At 39.9% G+C, this 20,879-nt stretch overlaps 1 protein-coding gene across 1 annotated transcript in view; it reads right to left on the bottom strand.

The window, feature by feature from the left end:
- TEX29 (testis expressed 29) overlaps nucleotides 1-20,879 on the bottom strand; it is a 31,047-nt gene that overhangs the window by 6,607 nt on the left and 3,561 nt on the right. The window contains exons 2-4 of the mRNA XM_056560499.1: nucleotides 17,440-17,517; nucleotides 7,468-7,578; nucleotides 1,481-1,550 (exon numbers count right to left, since the gene is read on the bottom strand). Of these exons, the coding sequence (XP_056416474.1) occupies nucleotides 1,481-1,550; nucleotides 7,468-7,578; nucleotides 17,440-17,497 (239 nt within the window). The 5' untranslated portion in view covers nucleotides 17,498-17,517. The remainder of the gene's footprint in view (nucleotides 1-1,480; nucleotides 1,551-7,467; nucleotides 7,579-17,439; nucleotides 17,518-20,879) is intronic.

Raw genomic sequence — 20,879 nt, 5'->3', positions numbered from 1 at the left:
AGATCTCCCGGAGCCTATACCCTCTGTGCACCTGGACTGTCTCTCTTACCCTCACTCTGGGAGTTCCTGGAGGGATCTTGTTAGTACCCACACCGTACCCTAGGACGAACAACGCTCTGTGGACCGCATCGTGTATACCGGCATCCTACATCGTAGCTCAGGATGAACAGGGCTCCGTGGATCACTTTGTGTAAACCGGCATCAAAACTACAGGTACCTTTGACATTTTGCAGCGTCCAATACATAGTGCCATATACAGTCATGCATCTTGCCACCTTCGTTTGCATGTAAGCACATTGTATTCAATATACTCTAATTACGTAATCATTGATTTATTTTATAAATATATACAGTGACTGAGATAGAACTGCTCCGTCAACTCCGTCCAGTGTGGTGGGGAGACGGCATCAATTTTCATCATAGACCAACTCTAATAGGACATCTAAGTAAGTTTCCTTGCTACAATATTTACTGATACAAAGCCGATACAATTCTGTGACATAGACACAGTAACTGGATTGTTCACTCAAAAGCATTTTTTCATTTTTCTGCCTAGTGAACGAAACCAATGCCAGCTTATTCATCATAATCTTCCTATCTTACACAGATACCAGTAAACCAACTGTATTAAGTAAGTGTATTCCCATATGGGTGTTCCTTTTATGTGCGCCGATACACAAGCATCATTTTTCCTTAAATTACAAATCTGTTTAACTTTCTGGAGCCAGTTGATTTTAAATTGATTGTTTTCCACCGGAGTGTCCCTTTAAACGATTAGATAGAATATAATAGCTATACTTGGTTAGCAATTAATTTTCACACCATTTTTTTTACGTATCGGGGGAGATTTATCAAAACCTGTCCAGAGGAAAAGTTGCCCACAGCAACCAATCAGCTCGCATCTTTCATTTTTAACAAGGCCTCTGCAAAATGAAAGAAGCGATCTGACTGGTTGCTATGGGCATTGTTTCCTTTGCATAGGTTTTGATAAATCTCCCTCCCATCATGCACAGCTGAGACATTTTTTCAGACAAAAAAATAGTCCGATGATGCTGGAGAGCGGAAGGCAAAAACTTAATGCGAGTCCATGGGTTTGCTCGAACATCACAGATGTTACGTACAGACTTTGCTGCACATTTCCCCTTTGTGAATGGGATTTTGCTAATTTGTTTGTGCATTTTAGGCTCTGAAACCATACTGTGTGGAGCCGGTATTTAAAAATCCTTTGTGTTTTCATATTTATCTTTAGTTTAATTTGCTTTATTAGTCAACTTTATTAGTCAATTTTAAACAATTTTTCTAAATTTCTAAAAGATTCTGCGTAATCTTTAGGGTACCAGCAATTTAAAGAAGTTCCTTCCTGATCTATACTTCACATAATTCAAATTATTGTCAAATGTTTTATTCCGTAAATATTCTTAAAGTTTCTACAAATGTACCTTATTTCAATAAAAATCTAGTATAGTTTTATGGTACTTACCAAAATCCTAGAAGTATCCAAAATAAGATTATGAGTACAGCGATCAAGCTATAAAACACAATTATGTGGCCTGTAATGGAAATGATAATAAGATTTTTAGTTTTAATTCAAATTTGTTCAAAGTAAAACTTCAAAGTTAAATAAACTGGTGTCAGAAAGTTAAACAGATTTGTAAATCATTTCTATTAAAAAATCTTAATCCTTCCAGTACTTATCAGCTGCTGTTATGATCCACAGGAAGTTCTTTTTTCATTTCCTTTTTTGTCTGACCACAGTGCTCTCTGCTTACACCTCTGTCCATTTTAGGAACTATCCAGAGCAGGATAAGTTTTCTATGGGGATTTGCTCCAACTCCTGTAAAATGGACAGAGGCATCAGCAGAGAGTGGTCAGGCAGAAAGGAAATTCAAAAGGAAAAGAACTTCCTGTGGCTCATACAGCAGCTGATAAGTACTAGAAGGAATAAAGGGGTACTTCGGTGGAAAACATTTTTAAATCAACTGGTGTCAGAAAGTTAAACAGATTTGTAAATGACTTCTATAAAAAAATCTTTATCCTTCCAGTACTTTTTAGGAGCTGTATGTTACAGAGGAAATTCTTTTCTTTTCTTTTTTGTCTTGTCCACAGTGCTCTCTGCTGACACCTGATGCCCGTATCAGGAACTGTCTAGAGCAGGAGAAAATTCTCATAGCAAACCTATGCTGCTCTGGACAGTTCCTGACACGGACAGAGGTGTCAGCAGAAAGCACTGTGGACAAGACAAAAAAGAAATTTAAAAAACCAAAGAATTTCCTCTGTAGCATACAGCTGCTAATTAGTACTGGAAGGATAAAGATTTTTTAATAGAAGTAATTTACAAATCTGTTTAACTTTCTGGCATCAGTTGATTTAAAAAAAAAATAAAAATTCCCCTTTAATGAACTTTTCCATGTAAATTACTCTGAGTCTGCACCCTCCTCAAACCTGAGGCCATTCACCAAGCAGATATACACAAGTAATTTCATGCCTCAAAGTTCAAATAACTACAAAACTGCATATAAAAATGTACTTATATTATACTCTTTAAAGGAAACCAATCTAATTAGTATTCTCAAAAAAAAATTAAGAATACAATTTGCTTGTAAGGTGTAAGTTATTCTCACTGTAATTCAGATGTCACAATCTATGTTGTAAAAATCACTGATCAAAAGTGTGAGACTATGTTTGCCCAAATGATAAATTTGCCCAGAATTTACAAACCTGCTGATTATGCCAACAGGCCAAACCTAGACTGTGTGCCAACTTAACTGTTTGCAATTGCTAAAAAAAATTAGAAATAGACAACACAGTGCACTATAAGGCTAGGTTTGCACACAGGTTTTTTCTGGCGTATTTATTTATTTTTATTTTTTTTTGTTTTTTGGAAAATTGCCACTGCAGTTTTTGAGCCAAAGCCAGAAGTGTATTCAAAGGAATGGGAAATATAAAGGCAGGATTTATACTTCTCCTTCCCAGTGGGTCCACTTCTGAATTTGGCTCAAAAACTGCAGTGGCAGTTTTCCAGAAAAAAAACAAAAAACCTAGCCTTAGGGAGACAAAGCTGAAAGACAGAAGGCTATGAGCCAAACTTAGATTTATTAATCTGACTGAAACCAAAACTGTCTGGTTTTGCCTATAACAACCAATCATAGCTCAGCTTTCATTTTACCAGAGATATGAAAACTATGCTGTGATTGGTTGCTATGGGCAATGCAAGACAGTTTTGGTTTCAGGCAGACTGATAAATCTGGGCCCATATGTTTGCAGACCAGTAATGCTATATATATAGTATTCACAATACTATGCTATATAACAGTGATGTCGAACCCATGGCACGCGTGCCACAGGTGGCATGCCGAGCCCCCTCTGTGGGCATGCAGCCATAGTTCGCCAGGCAGGGCAAACTGGGACTTCCCTGTGTTAGTGAAAGTTACCTTTCTGCGGCCCCGCCGGGTAGTGGCGCCCGTGCGCCCATAGGAACGTAGGAGCGGAGCATCAGAGCATCGAGGAGGAGGACGCGCAGGCATGGTAAGTTACCTGCACGTCATCTTCAGTGCTCCAACCAGGAGCGGTGAACGGAGCACTGTGAGGCAGAACATAGACATACAGCCTCCAGCCATACACTGTATATGGCTGAAGGCTGTATGTCTGTGGGGGAACTATACTGCACCTAACGTAGGGGAACATTCTGCCAACCTAATGTAGGAGAACATACTGTCAACCTAATGTGGGGGAACATACTGCCAACCTAATGTGGGGGAACTGCAACCTAATGTGGGGGAACATACTGCAAACCTAATGCGGGAGAACTATACTGCCAACCTAATGTGGGGGAACTATACTGCCAACCTAATGTGGGGAAACATACTGCCAACCTAATGTGGGGAACTATACTGCCTACCTAATGTGGGGGAACATACTGGGAACCTAATGTGGGGGAACATACTGACAACCTAATGTGGGGGAACTGCAACCTAATGTGGGGGAACATACTGCCTACCTAATGTGGGGGAACTGCAACCTAATGTGGGGGAACATACTTCCAACCTAATGTGGGGGAACTATACTGCCTACCTAATGTGGGGGAACTATAACCTAATGTGGGGGAACTATACTGTCAACCTAAATTGGGGGAATTATACTGCCTACCTAATGTGGAAGAACATACTGTCTACCTAATGTAGGGCAACTACAACCTAATGTGGGGGGACATACTGCCTACCTAATGTGGGGGAACTACAACCTAATGTGGGGGAACATACTGCCAACCTAATGTGGGGGAACTGCAACCTAATGTGGGGGAACATACTACCTACCTAATGTGGGGGAACTACAACCTAATGTGGGGGAACTATACTGCCTACCTAATGTGGGAGAACTGCAACCTAATGTGGGGGAACGATACTGCCTACTTAATGTGGGGAAACTACAACCTAATGTGGGGGAACTATACTGCACACCTAAAGTGGGGGAATTATACTGCCTACCTAATGTGGAAGAACATACTGCCTACCTAATGTGGGGGAACTAAAACCTAATAGGGGGGGAATATACTGCCTACCTAAGTTGTTTTTTTCTAAACTTAAACCTCAGTATTCTGATTTAATTGCTGTGCTGGCACTTTGAGGGAGAAAAAAGTTGGCGTGCATTACGGTTTGGGCACTCGGGCTCAGAAAGGTTCGCCATCACTGCTATATAAGGCATTCACAATAAATTAAAAGTTAACAAAGGTCTCTCTGGTTGGGCACTTGATAAAATCTACATATCAGTGAAGTTGGTGAATTGTAGACACTGATCCTCGCAGACTATACCCCCCCGCCCATGCAACAAGTGACTTTCAGATTTTGGATGTGATCCAAACAATTTCTACTGCGTCTAACCATAGTCACTGCGTAATGTGCCATGAAGCAATCATTTTTCTGTCTGAATGGTATCCATATATTTTATGTCATTATATTGCAAACCATATTTAGGCCATGGCGATTTTGACTGCAGCACAGTTTTGCGCCCCCTGATTCCCACTGCATTGCAGCTAATACCAGTGTATGGCATTGTGTTGTGACAGCAACCCAGCAATCATCTGGATGGGGCCAACAGCGGGTTACAGTGTAAACACATTCACCGTGATGCAGCATGAGACGGGGAGCAAAATACGTTGATGTTCGGCTATGTGACGCAAAGCCACCATATAACCCTAACAAGGTCCTCCGGTGAAAAACAAACCTATTGGAGATTTTCTATATCATCACTGAATAGATACCATCTTTATTTTTGTATTTTCAAAGCAGAGCAGTCAGCTGGAAAACAGGGGTGTAAATAGGCCCATAACTAGATCAGGCTATTCATCATGATTCCAAGCCTACCATTTCGTTTTAATAGTCCACTCCATTGGCAAGATATAAGCCTTCTTTGTTAATATGCAAATGTGACTCAAGTGCCACAGCAAGTGCCCAGCTAAATGCAGCTTGTTGCCTCTTTATCTAGTGGCTGTGAGTTAAACAGGGTAGAAAGATGCAAGCGTGTCGTGGGGCGGGGATAAAGAGGAGAGGGGCTGGACTTTCTTGGGTTCTTATAGTGATGGGGAATGCCCCCTGAGCCCTTGAAGTCAGGATTTGCATATTCACAAAAAGGCTTATATCTCAGGGCTGATAATTAGCCCTATCTAGCAATGGGCTTATTTACACCACTGTTTTCTGCTGACAGGTTTTCTTTAAAGGGGTTCTACAGTGCAAACATTTTTTTTTTTTTTTAAATCAACTGGTTCCAAAAAGTTAAACAAATTTTTTAATTACTTTTATTTAAAAATCTTCATCCTTCCTGATACTGTCCAGAGTAGAGCAAATCCCCATAGCAAACCTCTCCTGCTCTGCACAGTTCCTGACATAGATAAGAGGTGTCAGCAGAGAGCACTGTGGTCAGACTGGAAAGAACTATACAACTTCCTCTGCAGCATACAGAAGCTGATAAGTACTAGAATTATATAGTATTATATAGTAATTAACAAATCTGTTTAACTTTCTGGCACCAGTTGATAAAATAATTGTTTTCCACCGGAGTACCCCTTTAACCTCTTAAGGACACAGGGCATACCTGTACGCCCTGCACCCGGTCCTGGTATTTAAAACCGTGACCCCGCGTCATACCGGGTCGGTCCCAGCTGCTTATGATAGCCGGGACCCTGGGCTAATAGCGTGCGGCACAGATTGTTGTGCCGTGCGCTATTAACCCTTCAGACGCGAGATCGCAGTTGATCGCCGCATCTAAAATGAAAGTAAAAGCTTCCCTACAGCTCAGTCGGGCTGATCGGGACCATCACGATAAAATTGCGATGTCCCGATCAGCTAGGACGCGAGCGGAGGTCCCCTTACCTTGCTCCGTCGCGTCCGATCGGCGTTTGATTGCTCCAAGCCTGAGCTACAGGCTTGAGCAATCAACCCCCTATTACGCTGATCCATGCAAAGCTATGACTTTGCAGGGATCAGGGTAAAAGATCAGTGTGTGCAGTGTTATAGGTCCCTATGGGAGTTATAACACTGCAAAAAAAAAAGTGGAAAAAAAAGTTAACAAAGGTCATTTAACCCATTCCCTAATAAAAGTTTGAATCACCCCCTTTTCCCATAAAAAAAAAAAACCTGTGCAAATAAAAATAAACATATGTGGTATCGCCTCGTGCGGAAATGTCCGAACTATAAAAATATATAGTTAATTAAACTGCACGATCAATGGCATACACGGAAAAAAATTACAAAATTACAAAATAGCGTATTTTTGGTCACTTTTTATATACTAATAAACTAATAAAAAGCGATCAAAAAGTCAGATCAATAAAAAAAATGGTACTGATAAAAACATCAGAACACGGCGCAAAAAGCCCTCATACCGGCCCGTATGCGGAAAAATAAAAAAGTTAGAGGGTCAGAAGATGAGAATTTTTTACGTATAAATTTTCCTGCATGTAGTTATGATTTTTTTCAGAAGTACCACAATATCCAACCTAAGTAGGGTATCCTTTTAATCGCATGGACCTACAGAATAAATATAAGCTGTAATTTTTACCGAAATATGCACTGCATAGAAACGGAAGCCCCCAAAATTTACAAAATGAAATGTTTTCTTCAATTTTGTCGCACAATGAATTTCTTTTCCGTTTCGCTGTGGATTTTTTGGGTAAAATGATTAATGTCACTGCAAAGTAGAAGTAGTGGTGCAAAAAATAAGCCATCATATGGAATTTTATGTGCAAAATTGAAAGCGTTATGATTTTTTGAAGATGATGAGGAAAAAATGAAAATGCAAAAATGGAAAAACGCTAAGGTTAGGTTCCTACTAATGAATTTCCAATAAGAATTCTGCTTAGAATTTTGTCCAGCCAGAAATTCCATAGTGTCAACCCAGCCTAAGTCTTCCAAAACTATTTGCAGTATCTCATGGCAGGTCTTTTACTTTCTACAAAATAAGTCATCTCTTTACCTGGAACAGTCTTTTGATAGCAGGCATCCATGAAGAAGCAGCAGTCTTGTAGTGTGCATCCTATCCTTGTTTTATTTGCATTGCAGGGTTCATTCAGAGGCAGCTCACAAACTAACAAAGAATTGAGTACAGTAGCAGTGCAATAGTTACAATATAACACACATTTTAACAAGCTCCTTCTAAAATGCAATAATTTGTTTATAACGTATTGGCCAATCTCCTAAATAAATTAGGTTTCTTACTAACTGTACTATAATTTGTAGGGGATAATCATAACAAAGTATTTCCTTTTAAAGGGCCCAAGTGAACTTAATAACCTAAGACTTTTGTGTGAGTGTAATGATGTGAGTCCAATAGAGCTGCAAAACGGAATATTTTAGAAAATGCGTGCATTCATAATGTTTGAATTGGCAGATGTAAATATTCTGCTGTTCTTCCTTCTGATGCTGGGTTATCTCTAAACATACATAACACAGTTTGCACTGTTTCCTCCTAAGGATAGAGTCACACATTGTGTATACGCAGTATATTTCCCATATGCTCCAGCCCTGTGTGCGCACTGAGGTTTAGAGGCAGGCCCGTGCGTCACAGTTACGCCGGCGCACTGGTACCATCTCCAAACCTTACGCACACACAGGGCTGCCACGAGTAGTAGTCCTGTGTGTCTGCTCATAATACGCAGCATATTTCCTGTAGCGTGAAATACGTTGCATATAACCTACCCTAAGGGTCTATTCACACGTACAGTATCCTTGCAGGAAAAATAGCAACAGTTAATGCCCGTTGTGCACCACTGGCAGGCTCCTCTGTTACCCGCCAAACAAATAGACTGAGAATCCAAAGGTAGAAAACAAGATAGATTTTACCCACTCCTGTGTGAGTCCTTTCCCTGCAATGTAACTATGGGATGGGGATTCGCTAGTTCGCGCATGCGGCACTAGCTGGTAGCAGGTACATGGATATCTGGAAGATAGAAATGATTAGCGGTCTGCGCCGCTTCCTGGAGATTAGCGATCTGCGTCCCTCCGATGGTAGAATCGCGGACTGTGCCCTCCAATAGGTAGAATGATAAGTGATAGGAGATGGTCAGATGGGACAACGTCCTCGTGGATGCCTGGCAGGATGTTGGTGTATTTGCACACCAGATGTAGGAAAGGCAGTTAGAACTTAAATACTAATAGTAGTAAAAGGCAGCAATGTAGGTTTAAAATATCAATTGGCTGGACGGGTTTCAGGATAGACATTCTATCTTCAGCAGCCTAAGTTAATGATAGTGATGTTCCTTTTTGCATAGGATTTATAGAGAGTGGATGTGATTGGTTATGCCATTTTGATGCCAGGTGCATGCCAATTACTGTGCATGACAATCAGTGTACTGAAGATGGTTGCATTTTGGATTAGAGTTCAAAGTCAAATTGTAACAAAACAAGTAATTTGTATTGGATGGAAATGTATTTTACATAGAGAATGTATGGTGAAATAACTTATGAACGTAATAATAATTTGGTAAATAGTGAGTAACAAATAATTGGTGAAAAATAAATAAAATACATATGGATTCCTATGACAATGGATGAAAAAGTAAAGAAAAATCTACTATGATATGCAGAAAGACTCTATTTACAGTAGGAAATAGCGCAGGAAGTAGCGATTTACAGTAGGAAATAATTGCAAGAAAAATAATTTTTAAAAAATAAATAAAGATAAAGATAAAAATAGTGATTTACAGTAGGAAATAATTGCAAGAAAAATAATTAAAAAAAAATAAATAAATAAAGATAAAGATAAAAATAGCGATTTACAGTAGGAAATAATTGCAAGAAAAATTATTAAAAATAAATAAATAAATAAAGATAAAGATAAAAATAATTAAAATAAGAATAAAAAAAATTTAAAACATTTAAGATGAAAAAAATATTTAAAAAATATATAAATATAAAAAATAAAATAAAAAATATATAAGAAAACTGAAAGTGAAAATGTCAATATAAATATTTATAAATGACAATGAAAATGAGACACTGGAACAGAAACATATATAGACTGATTATTAGGTAGGACCCGAGATCATACTGTTGTAAAATCCAGTAGGGCGCAAGCTCAGGGTCCTTCACCTCACTCCTGCATCTCAATTGGACTGGCAGCATTTTACCACTCTCGTTCATCGCCAATTGCAGCCTCAGGCTCCCATTCATAGCCCTGACCTCTCTGTCTGCTGATTGAACCCTACACAGTGTTGCGAGTATTGTCTTACTTTCCTTATGCATAGGCATTGCACCCCCTCTCCTATTGTCTCACATATTATTCTGATTGTGCTGAGCCCTAGTGCGCCTGGTGCCTTATTGGCGACTTCAGCTGCTTCTGACTGCATGTCGGTTCTCTTCTTTGTGCCTTAGTTGTATGAGTGCCTTGATTTGACATGATTGTGCATTTCCTTGTTACTTGGTCCTACCGACCTGTTGGTTTTATACTTATCTTCTGGATACTTGGAAAAAATTTAAATGAGTGAAAATGTAAATATATATATATATATATATATATATATATATATATATATGAGAATGAAAACGAGACACTGGAACAGAAACATATATATATATAGACTGATAGCTGATTATTAGGTTGGACCGGAAATCATACTGTTGTAAAATCCAGTAGGGCACAAGCTCAGGGTCCGTCACCTCACTGGTAGACAGCCTGCAGAAGACAGGCCATGGGCGAGGGCCCCAACTGGAAAAGGTCCAACCTTCGCTATATTCAGATGAAACCAAATAATTCCATCTCTTCATTTAGATCTGCTGGGGCCAAGCTTTCAAAATCAAATATCTTATGGGATTTGGTCCTAATATAGTCCCCCTCCCATCCAGTTCTTTTTAACAGTTTATAGTTTCTTATATATTGTACTACTCCAATGTAAGTTTCAAATTTATTGAGGGATGTACTAGGGGCAAATTTTAAGCCTTTATCTAAAAGTTTTTTGGGGGTTCTGTGAGGGAGATAGTGCTTATAGAGTCCAGGGCCGGTTTTAGGCTTAGCGTGGCCCTGGGCAAAATCAAACTAGGGGCCCCAAAAGTCGTAATAGTGCACTAACCAGATGTGCAAAATTTTGGTCACTTCAAATACCATAAAAAAAATCTAAGAAGCAATTGAAAGGTCCCATCAAAACAAAAATGGTACCGATAAAAACTACAAATCACAGCGCAAAAAATGACCCTCATACATCCCCATATACAGAAAAATAAGAGTTATAGGGATCAGAATAGTACAATTTTATATTTTTGCATAGTTCCCCCACATTAGTTTGGCAGTATAGTTCCCCCACATTAGGTTGGCAGTATAGTTCCCCCACATTAGGTTGGCAGTATAGTCGCCCCACATTAGGTTGGCAGTTCAGTCCCCCACATTAGGTTGGCACTATAGTTTCCACACATTAGATTGGTAGTATAGTTCCCCCACATTAGGTTGGCAGTACAGTCCCCCACATTAGGTTGGCCGTATAGTTCCCCACATTAGGTTGGCAGTATAGTTCCCCCCACATTAGGTTGGCAGTGTAGTTCCCCCACATTAGGTTGGCAGTGTAGTTCCCCCACATTAGGTTGGCAGTGTAGTTCCCCACATTAGGTTGGCAGCATTGTTCCCCCCACATTAGGTTGGCAGCATAGTTCCCCCACATTAAGTTGGCAGTATAGTTCCCCCACATTAGGTTGGCAGTATAGTTCCCCACATTAGGTTGACAGTATAGTTCCCCACATTAGGTTGGCAGTATAGTTCCCCCACATTCAGTAGGCAGTATAGTTTCCCCACATTAGGTTGGAAGTATAGTTCCCCCACATTAGGATGGCAGTATAGTTCCCCCACAATAGGTTGACAGTATGTTACCCCACATTAGGTTGACAGTATGTTCCCCCACATTAGGTTGGCAGTATGTTCCCCCACATTAGGTTGGGAGTATGTTCCCCCACATTAGGTTGGCAGTATGTTCCCCCACAATAGGTTGACAGTATGTTCCCCCACATTAGGTTGACAGTATGTTCCCCCACATTAGGTTGGCAGTATGTTCCCCCACATTAGGTTGGCAGTATGTTCCCCCACATTAGGTTGGCAGTATGTTCCCCCACATTAGGTTGGCAGTATGTTCCCCCACATTAGGTTGGCAGTATAGTTCCCCGGAATATTGCTCCCCCCCCCCACCCCTCTTCCCCTGCTTTTTCTATTTTTCATATTTCCTTACCTGACCACGCTCGGCAGACTCAGGTAATGTGGCGGGTCTTGTAGGCTGTGTGGATAATATGATGAGTGACGTCTCCTGCGGCTCCTCTGCGCGGCGTCAGGGACGTCACTCCTCATTTCCTGCAGCCGCTACAGGGCACAGTTTTCTTCATTACACCAGACTGCTAAACTTAAGCAGCCAGCGCTGCAGGGAACGAGTGACGTCCCTGATGCCGTGCAGAGGATCTACACAGCCCACAAGACCCGCCAGATTACCTGAGCCTGCCGAGCACGGCCAGGTAAGGAAATATGAAAAATAGAAAATGCAGGAGGAGAAGTGTCCGGGCCCACAGGGCCCACCGCTGGTCACTGTTTTAAAGTGGCCGTAGCCGGGCTGCTGATGTTTAACAAGCAGCCAGCACTGCGGCCACTTTAAAAGCAGCCGGCAGGGGGCCCCCTTGGGGATGGAGGCCCCAGGCAATTTCCTGGTTTGCCCTGCCCTAACGCCGGCCCTGATAGAGTCCTGTGTTAATTTGTCTTCCCTGTTTTGCCTTGTGGTTGGCTTACCTCTTCTAACTCTTCTATTTCTTCTGTGTACTGTCTTTTCATGGAGGTGTTGGACTGTGGATTCTGGTATTATTACAAACTCTTGTTTTTTCATGGTTTGTAATAGAGTGGTGTTGGTGACTAGTAATTGGGGGCTTGGATTGAGTTGCAATGTGAGTGTTGTGAGGTAGGCGAGTGTTGGGAGTGTGTGTGTGTGTTTTGGCATGGGAAAGTGTGGTGTGCATGTGTTCTGGATTGGTGAGTGTTGTGTATGGGATAGTAAGTGTGTTGGTTGTGATATGATGTGTCATTGTGGTAATGTGGACTGTGTGGTGTAGGGTGGGTGTAATGTGGATACCTGTGGTATGGGCTTCTGGGTCTGGTATAATGTGGTGAATATTCTCTCTCTTGCGGTATAGTCTCTGAGGTGTGTGGTGTCCTATAAAATGATTGTCGAGTGGGGTATATCTGTTGTGAGTAGGGACATTATATTGGGATTGCTCATGTGCACTTGGATGACTGGTGTCTCTTGTTACTTCCTTTTGGTTTGGAATAATGTCTTTTTTGATGTGTCATTTTTATGTAGTTGCCAGTTAATTTTTTTTTGTCTTACTCTGCATGATTTCGTTTTGCATGCGAGAAAGCACTATACCCAATAGTAAAGAATTTGATTTTATTACAGGGATACAACATAGACTACCTATATTCTACTGTTTACCCAAGATGCACAAACATTTCTTAAATCCCCCAGGCCGTCCGATTATATTTGGAATAGGTTCACTTACGACAACTCTCTCACTATACATAGACAAAATTCTTTAACTACTAGTCCAAACCACTCCAACACTTTTAAAAGATACCACTCAAGTCATCAAAATCATTGAAAATCTGGTCTGGGAATCCAATAATATTTTAGTTACATTAGACGTCAACTCATTATATAACATTATTCAACACGATATAGGCACAACAGCAGTAAGTCACTTCCTACAACAAGCCCAGATTCCACATGAACAAATAGAATTCACAATACAATATATTTATTTTATTTTGACACATAATTACTTTTACTTTGAGGGGAGTATTACCAACAAATCACAGGGACTGCCATAGGCACCAAATTCGCGCCCAGCTATGCGAATATATTCATTTCGATTTGGAAAGGAACAGAAACACAGTTACACATTTTTCTTTTAGATCTGAACACCAATATTTATAACATTACACTTTCACCAAATATCAGTCAGGAAAAAGTTGAATTTCTAGACCTACAAATCTCAGTATCTGGAAATAAACTACATTGCACAAAAATTGTTACATTTTATTTTCCAGCTGCCATCTACCCCATGGGCTACTGAACATTCCCAGCAGCCAAATTAGAAAACTAAAGAGAAATTGCACACAGGAAGAAAAATTCAATAAAGAAACATCTGACATGATGCATCAATTCAGAATCAAAGAGTACCTAGAAATCACATTACAAGAGCCCCTCAAGAAAGAACAAAAACTCAACAGAAATGAATTATTTAAAGAACAAACACTTGACAACACTACAAATATAGACAATACTTCCAAAATCATAATTCCCTTTTGCAAAGACCACAAAACAGTTACAAAAAATATACAAAAAACAGGCATTTTGTCAGTAATGACAACATTTTAGCCCCAACACTTCCAAAACTGCCATTAATCTTTAAAAAAAAAAGGCTCCCAATCTAGGTTTAAAGGTGGCCCCCACGGTTAAACAAAAAAAAAACATCAACGAAAACAGACAACACATGGTTATCAAAAGCAGGCTTTTTCAGATGTGGAATCTGCTCTAGCTGCAAGGGCACCAATTTCCCCCAAAAAAACGTCAAAGTAACCTCAAAAACTAATAATTTTGAATGGGAAATTAATTAACTATTAACCTGCCACACAAAAGAAGTTATTTATATTTTAGAATGCCCTTGCCACAAGCAATACATTGGCTGAACCAAACGAGAACTAAAAACATGGATGGCCGAACATTTTTACAATATTAAAAAAGGTAGTGACAAGCACCCACTATCAATCCATTTAAAAAAATTCCGTAATATGAACCCTTCAAAAATCACATTTGCTGCCCTAGAAACTGTTAAAAGAACTGGAGGGGAGGGAACTATATTTCGGCCATGTCGAGGGCCGAATCCCATAAGATATTTGATTTTGAAAGCTTCGCCCCAGCAGGTCTAAATGAAAAGAGATAGAATTATTTGGTTTCATCTGAACATAGTGAAGATTGGACCTTTTCCAGTTGGGGACCTCGCCCATGGCCTGTCTTCTGCAGGCTGTCTACCAGTGAGGTGACAGATCCTTAGCTTGTGCCCTACTGGATTTTACAACAGTATGATTTCCGGTCCAACCTAATAATCAGCTATCAGTCTATATATATGTTCCAGTGTCTCATTTTCATTCTCATTTATATATATATATATATATATATCTATATTTACATTTTCACTCACTGAAATTTTTTCCAAGTATCCAGAAGATAAGTATAAAACCAACAGGGCGGTAGGACCAAGTAACAAGGAAATGCACAATCATGTCAAATCAAGGCACTCATACAACTAAGGCACAAAGAAGAGAACCGACATGCAGTCAGAAGCAGCTGAAGTCGCCAATAAGGCACCAGGCACACTAGGGCTCAGCACAATCAGAATAATATGTGAGACAATAGAAGAGGGGGTGCAATGCCTATGCATAAGGAAAGTAAGACAATACTCGCAATACTATGTAGGGTTCAATCAGCAGACAGAGAGGTCAGGGCTACGAATGGGAGCCTGAGGCTGGAATTGGCGATGAACGAGTGGTAAAATGCTGCCAGTCCAATTGAGATGCAGGAGGAGCGAAAAAAAGGGAGAAAGACAAGGAAGAAAAACGCAGGGATGAAGAGAGAGGAAGTGGGAGGGGGGGAGAGGGGTAGGAGGAGAGAGCTAGAGCAGATCAGGAGATCAGGAGTAGTACATACCTCAGGACCTCCGTAGGGCAGGCATACTGACCACCACTTTCATTTTTATTATATTTTTTATTTTTATTTTATTTTTTATATTTATATATTTTTTATAAATTTTTTCATCTCATATTTTTTCATCTTACATTTTTATTCTTATTTTTTTATTATTTTTATCTTTATTTTTATTTATTTAATTTTTATTAATTTTCTTGCAATTATTTCCTACTGTAAATCGCTATGAGTCTTTCTGCATATCATAGCAGATATTTCTTTACTTTGTCCTCCATTGTCATATAGGAATCCAAATTCATTTTATTTATTTTTCACCAATTATTTGTTACTCACTATTTACCAAATTTATGTTCATAAACTACATTATTTCACCATCCATTCTCTATGTAAAATACATTCCTTGTTTTGTTACAATTTGACTTTAAACTCCAATCCCAAATGCAACCATGTTCAGTACACTGATTGTCATGCACACTAATTGGCATGCACTTGCCATCAAAATGGCATAACCAATCACATCCACTCTCTGGCTATAAATTCTATGCAAAAAGGAACATCACTATAATTATCTTGTATTCCACACAGGCTGCTGAAGAAAGGATTTCTATCCTGAAACCCGTCCAGCCAATTGATATTTTAAACCTACATTGCTGTCTTTTACTACTATTAGTATTTAAGTTCTAACTGCCTTTCCTACATCTGGTGTGCAAATACACCAACATCCTGCCAGGCATCCACGAGGACACTGTTCCACCTGGCCCATCTCCTATCACTTATCATTCTACCTATTGGAGGGCACAGTCCGCAATTCTACCAACGGAGCGACGCAGATCGTTAATCTCTAGGAAGCGGCGCAGTCCGCGAATCATTTCTATCTTCCAGATAGATCTATCTTGTTTTCTACCTTCGGATTCTCAGTCTATTTGTTTGGCGACTAACAGAGGAGCCTGCCAGTGGTGCACAATGGGCATTAACGAGCGCAACGGACATCAACTATTTTTTGGTTGTTATCCACTATACCATCAACGATCTCACTTGCGGAGACTATAAATCCCAGCATGCCCTACAAATACTGGCAATAACAGTCACTACCCACATTTGTTATCTATTATACCACCAATGAATATATCAAGTGGGTATATGATATATGTGACTTAACCCACGGAGACTACAAATCCCAGCTTTCCCTAAAAAGTACTGTTCAAGCTGTATCACACAAAAGGCAGTTACAGATACCAGCTCATTCTAAACAAAGTAAATATATACTAGCAGCATTTTATATATTATTGTTTTATGATTGTATTTTATACAAATTATTATATGTATTGGTTGTGAGTCACAAGGGCCCTGTGACTACACCACCTAGTTCACCGATATCTTAAAGAGGTACTCCCGTGGAAAACTTTTTTTTTTAAATCAACTGGTGCAAAAAAGTTAAACAGATTTGTAAATTACTTCTATTAAAAAAATCTAAATCCTTCCAGTACTTTTTAGGGGCTGTTTACTACAACGAAAATGCTTTTCTTTTTGGATTGTCACGAGCACAGTGCTCTCTGCTGACCTCTGCTGTCCATTTTAGGGACTGTACAGAGCAGGAGAAAATCCCCATAGCAAACATATGCTGCTCTGGCAGTTCCTAAAATGGATAGCTGAGGTCAGCAGAGAGAACTGTGGTCATGACAGAAGTGAAATCCAAAAAAGAAAAGCATTTCCTCTGTAGTATACAGTCTCTAAAAAGTACTGGAAGGATTAAGATTTTTTTTAATAGAAGTCATTTACAAATCTGTTTAACTTTCTGGCACCAGTTGATTAAAAAAAAAAAAAAAAGTTTTCCACGGGAGTACCCCTTTAATAAATGTATTTGTATTGTTTCCATTTATGTTACTTATTTGCATAGAATAACATCCGATTTATTTACTATATACCATTACCTATATACCTGATTTCTAATATCACATAGTTATATTTTTATTATTATTTTTCTCCACTAATTTCACTCATATAACCTAGAGGACTGAGATATCTTTTGATTTATCAAAACCTGTCCAGAGGAAAAGTTGCTGAGTTGCCCATAGCAACCAATCAGATTGGTTCTTTAAATTTTTCACAGGCCTTTTCAAAAATGAAAGAAGCTGTCTGATTGGTTGCTATGGGCAACTCAGCAACTTTTCCACTGAACAGGTTTTGATAAATCTCCTCCCATGTATTATATATAATATATATCATACCTGCCAACAGGTCAATAAATTGTCTTTTGAATAGGTAGGGAAGATTATATTTGCTCATTTTGAAAATATGGTGGTTTCCTGCAAAATAACAAAATTGAGAATTAAAAACAACAAAAAAAAAATGTACATATGTAGTCTGATTAAACACCTTATCTTCCACAAGAAGGCAGGAAAATGTTTTACCGGCTGCCCAATAAAAAGGCTCAAACAGGCTTCTTTTGGGTAATGCACATCCTGTTAAGAGATTGTTGATAACATAGATAACATTTTGCCCAGGAGGGTGCATCATCTGATTGAAGTAGAATGTTTCAATGTATTGCCCACCATCGAGGCCATTCTAACCAAACCATAAGGAGGTGTTGGGAGCAGTGATAACAAGAGGGCATGCATACACGGCAAACAGACTCTGGACAGTTGAAACAGACCACCAGTAGAGGATCATTTGATCCGTCGACAAACGTGAGCAGCTCTCATAATTTCCTTGTCCACTATTTAGACACATGCCTGTCTCTGCCCGGACCATTTCCAGGTGCTCAGCAGAAAGAAATTGGTATCATGGGGCCCATTACATGTCCTGTCATTGACCGACAGTCGCCATTTCTTTTGTTTGCAGTGGTATCACGAACAAGAAACCTGGAATGTTACGGACTGGACAGTATTGTCTTTATTGATGAATCTGAGTACTGGAATCCAACATAGGTCATATTTGAACGCGAAGGCCTTGAGCTAAGCTCTCTTTCTGCCCTTGCTGTGGAGTGACACACCGCCCCAACTGCTGGTGTAATAATCTGGGAAGCCATCCCATACAACAGTTGGTGTTATCCCTACTAGTGATACAAAGGACACTAATAGCTCAGCGACACATACAGGACATCCTGTGGCCACATGATTTGCCTTTATTATAATTACTATTTAATTTAAAAAGTCTTCAGCAGAGAAACATTGTTATATTTATTTAAAGAGTACCTGTTTCCAAATAAAACTTTTTTCATATAGTGTTCCTTGTGTAATAAGCAGACACTTTTCTATTTATTTGCTTTTAAAATTATCAACATAAAAGTGTAATACAAAAAAAGGGCACTAGGTGACTCTGTTCTGTTCCCTGCCACAATTAATACAGTTAGTTTTGTCTCCTCCCGGCTTGGCAGTAGACCATACTCAGGAAGTGCTTCTCTGCTCTTAGCTTGATTGACAGTTGCACAGAGCCTCACTGAAAGCTGCAAAGAGCCTCACTGAAACATGCATAGAGCCAGCTTGAGGTCTTCTATTCATCACAGCACTGCAACCTGTGAGGGCGGAAGTGGTCCCCAGCAGGCTTCAGTGGTGTCATGCCCCGCTAGGAAACGCCCACTTTCTCCTGCTGTGAGCAAGAATAAAGGTATGATACAGAGCTTTTTAAAGCCAGAGAGGCAGCGGGAGATCAGGGAGGTAAACAAGTGGCTCAAAAAGCTGGTGTAGGAAGGAGGGGTTTGGGTTCATGGAGAACTGGGCCGACTTCGCTGTCAGTTACCGCCTCTACCATAGGGACAGGCTGCACCTCAATGGGGAGGGTGCAGCTGTGCTTGGGGAGAAGATGGTTAGAAGGGTGGAGGAGTGTTTAAACTAGGCACTGGGGGGGGGGGGGAGAGAACCTACAACATAGAGGGGGAAGATAGTAAAGATAGAGAGGGGGGACTTATTAATGTGCCTGGGGGTGGAGCGGAGTGAGGGGTTAGAATAGTTAATAGGGTTAGGCTTCAAAGGAAGAAAAAACATACACCATTGTATTGCATGTTGACTAATGCCAGAAGTCTGACCAATAAAACAGATGAACTGAAGGGGTTGATGTCTGAGGAGAATTATGACATAGTGGGTATAACAGAGACTTGGTTGGACGATACCTGTGACTGGGCGGTCAACATACAGGGTTATAGTCTATTCAGGAAGGACCGGACAAAACGGAAAGGGGGAGGAGTCTGTCTTTATGTAAAGTCCAGTCTGAAGGCCACACTGCGGGAGGATATATGGGAGGGAAACGATAATGTGCAGTCAATATGGGTAGAAATATATGGAGATAAAAAAAAGTCTGATAGGGGTTTGCTATAAGCCACCAAACATAATGGAAGAGGCAGAAGATCAATTAATGAGGCAAATAAACAAGGCAGCAAATCAGAATGAGGTGATAATAATGGGGGACTTTAACTATCCTGATATAAACTGGGAAACTGAGTCCTGTGAATCTCATAAAGGAAACAGGTTTCTGACTATAGCTAAAGACAATTATCTGTCCCAAATGGTGCAGAGCCCGACCAGAGGGGGCGCCCTACTAGACTTAATATTAACCAACAGACCTGACAGAGTAATTAATGTGCAAGTAGTAGGGCACCTAGGAAATAGTGATCATAATATAATACATTATAACTTGTTCTTCAATAAGGGAATCTCTCGAGGGGCCACAAAAACAATGAACTTTAGGAAGGCAAAGTTTGACCAACTCAGAGAAGCCCTTAACAATATAAAATGGGATAATGTCCTCAAAAACAAGAATAGTGACACTAAATGGGAGACTTTTAAAAATATCTTAAACTCTCACTGTAAGATGTATATACCTTATGGGAATAAAAGGGTCAGAAATAAAAGAAAACCAATATGGATGAATAGAAAACAGATAAAAGCTTCAAAAATAGAGACAGAAAGACTCATTGCCAAAGAGAGTAAAACTAACCCCAAAATGTTCTTTAACTATATAAATAGTGAAAAGGTCAAAAATGAAAGTGTAGGCCCTTTAAAAAACGATAAAGAAGAAATTATAAACGAGGATCAGAAAAAAGCAAATATATTAAACGAATTCTTCTCCACAGTATTCACCAAGGAATATGAAATGCCAGGTGAAATACAGCAAGACAAGGTAAATTCCCCAGTGCAGGTCACCTGTCTAGCCCAGGAAGAAGTACAGTGCCGCCTACGAAAAATCTAAATAGACAAATCGCCAGGTCCAGATGGCATTCACCCCCGTGTTCTAAAGGAATTAAGTAATGTAATAGACAGACCCCTATCTTTAATATTCAGGGACTCTATAGTAACAGGGACTGTTCCCCAGGACTGGTGCATGGCAAATGAGGTGCCAATATTTAAAAAGGGGACAAAAGGTGACCCAGGGAATTATAGACCTGTTAGTTTAACCTCCGTTGTATGTAAATTGTTTGAGGGTTTTCTAAGAGATGCTATTTTGGGGTATCTTGATAAAAATTTATGTGACTCCATATCAGCATGGCTTTATGAGGGATCGGTCCTGTCAAACTAACCTGATTAGCTTTTATGAGGTGGTGAGCCCCAGACTGGACAAGGGGGAATCGCTGGATGTCGCATATCTGGATTTTTCCAAAACATTTGATACGGTGCCACATAAAAGCTTGGTGCATAAAATGAGAAGGATTGGGCTGGGGGAGAATGTGTGTAAG

This window comes from Hyla sarda, chromosome 2 (genome assembly GCF_029499605.1).
Source record: "Hyla sarda isolate aHylSar1 chromosome 2, aHylSar1.hap1, whole genome shotgun sequence".
Classification (NCBI taxonomy): domain Eukaryota; kingdom Metazoa; phylum Chordata; class Amphibia; order Anura; family Hylidae; genus Hyla; species Hyla sarda.
This window is presented reverse-complemented; position numbering and strand designations above follow the sequence as displayed.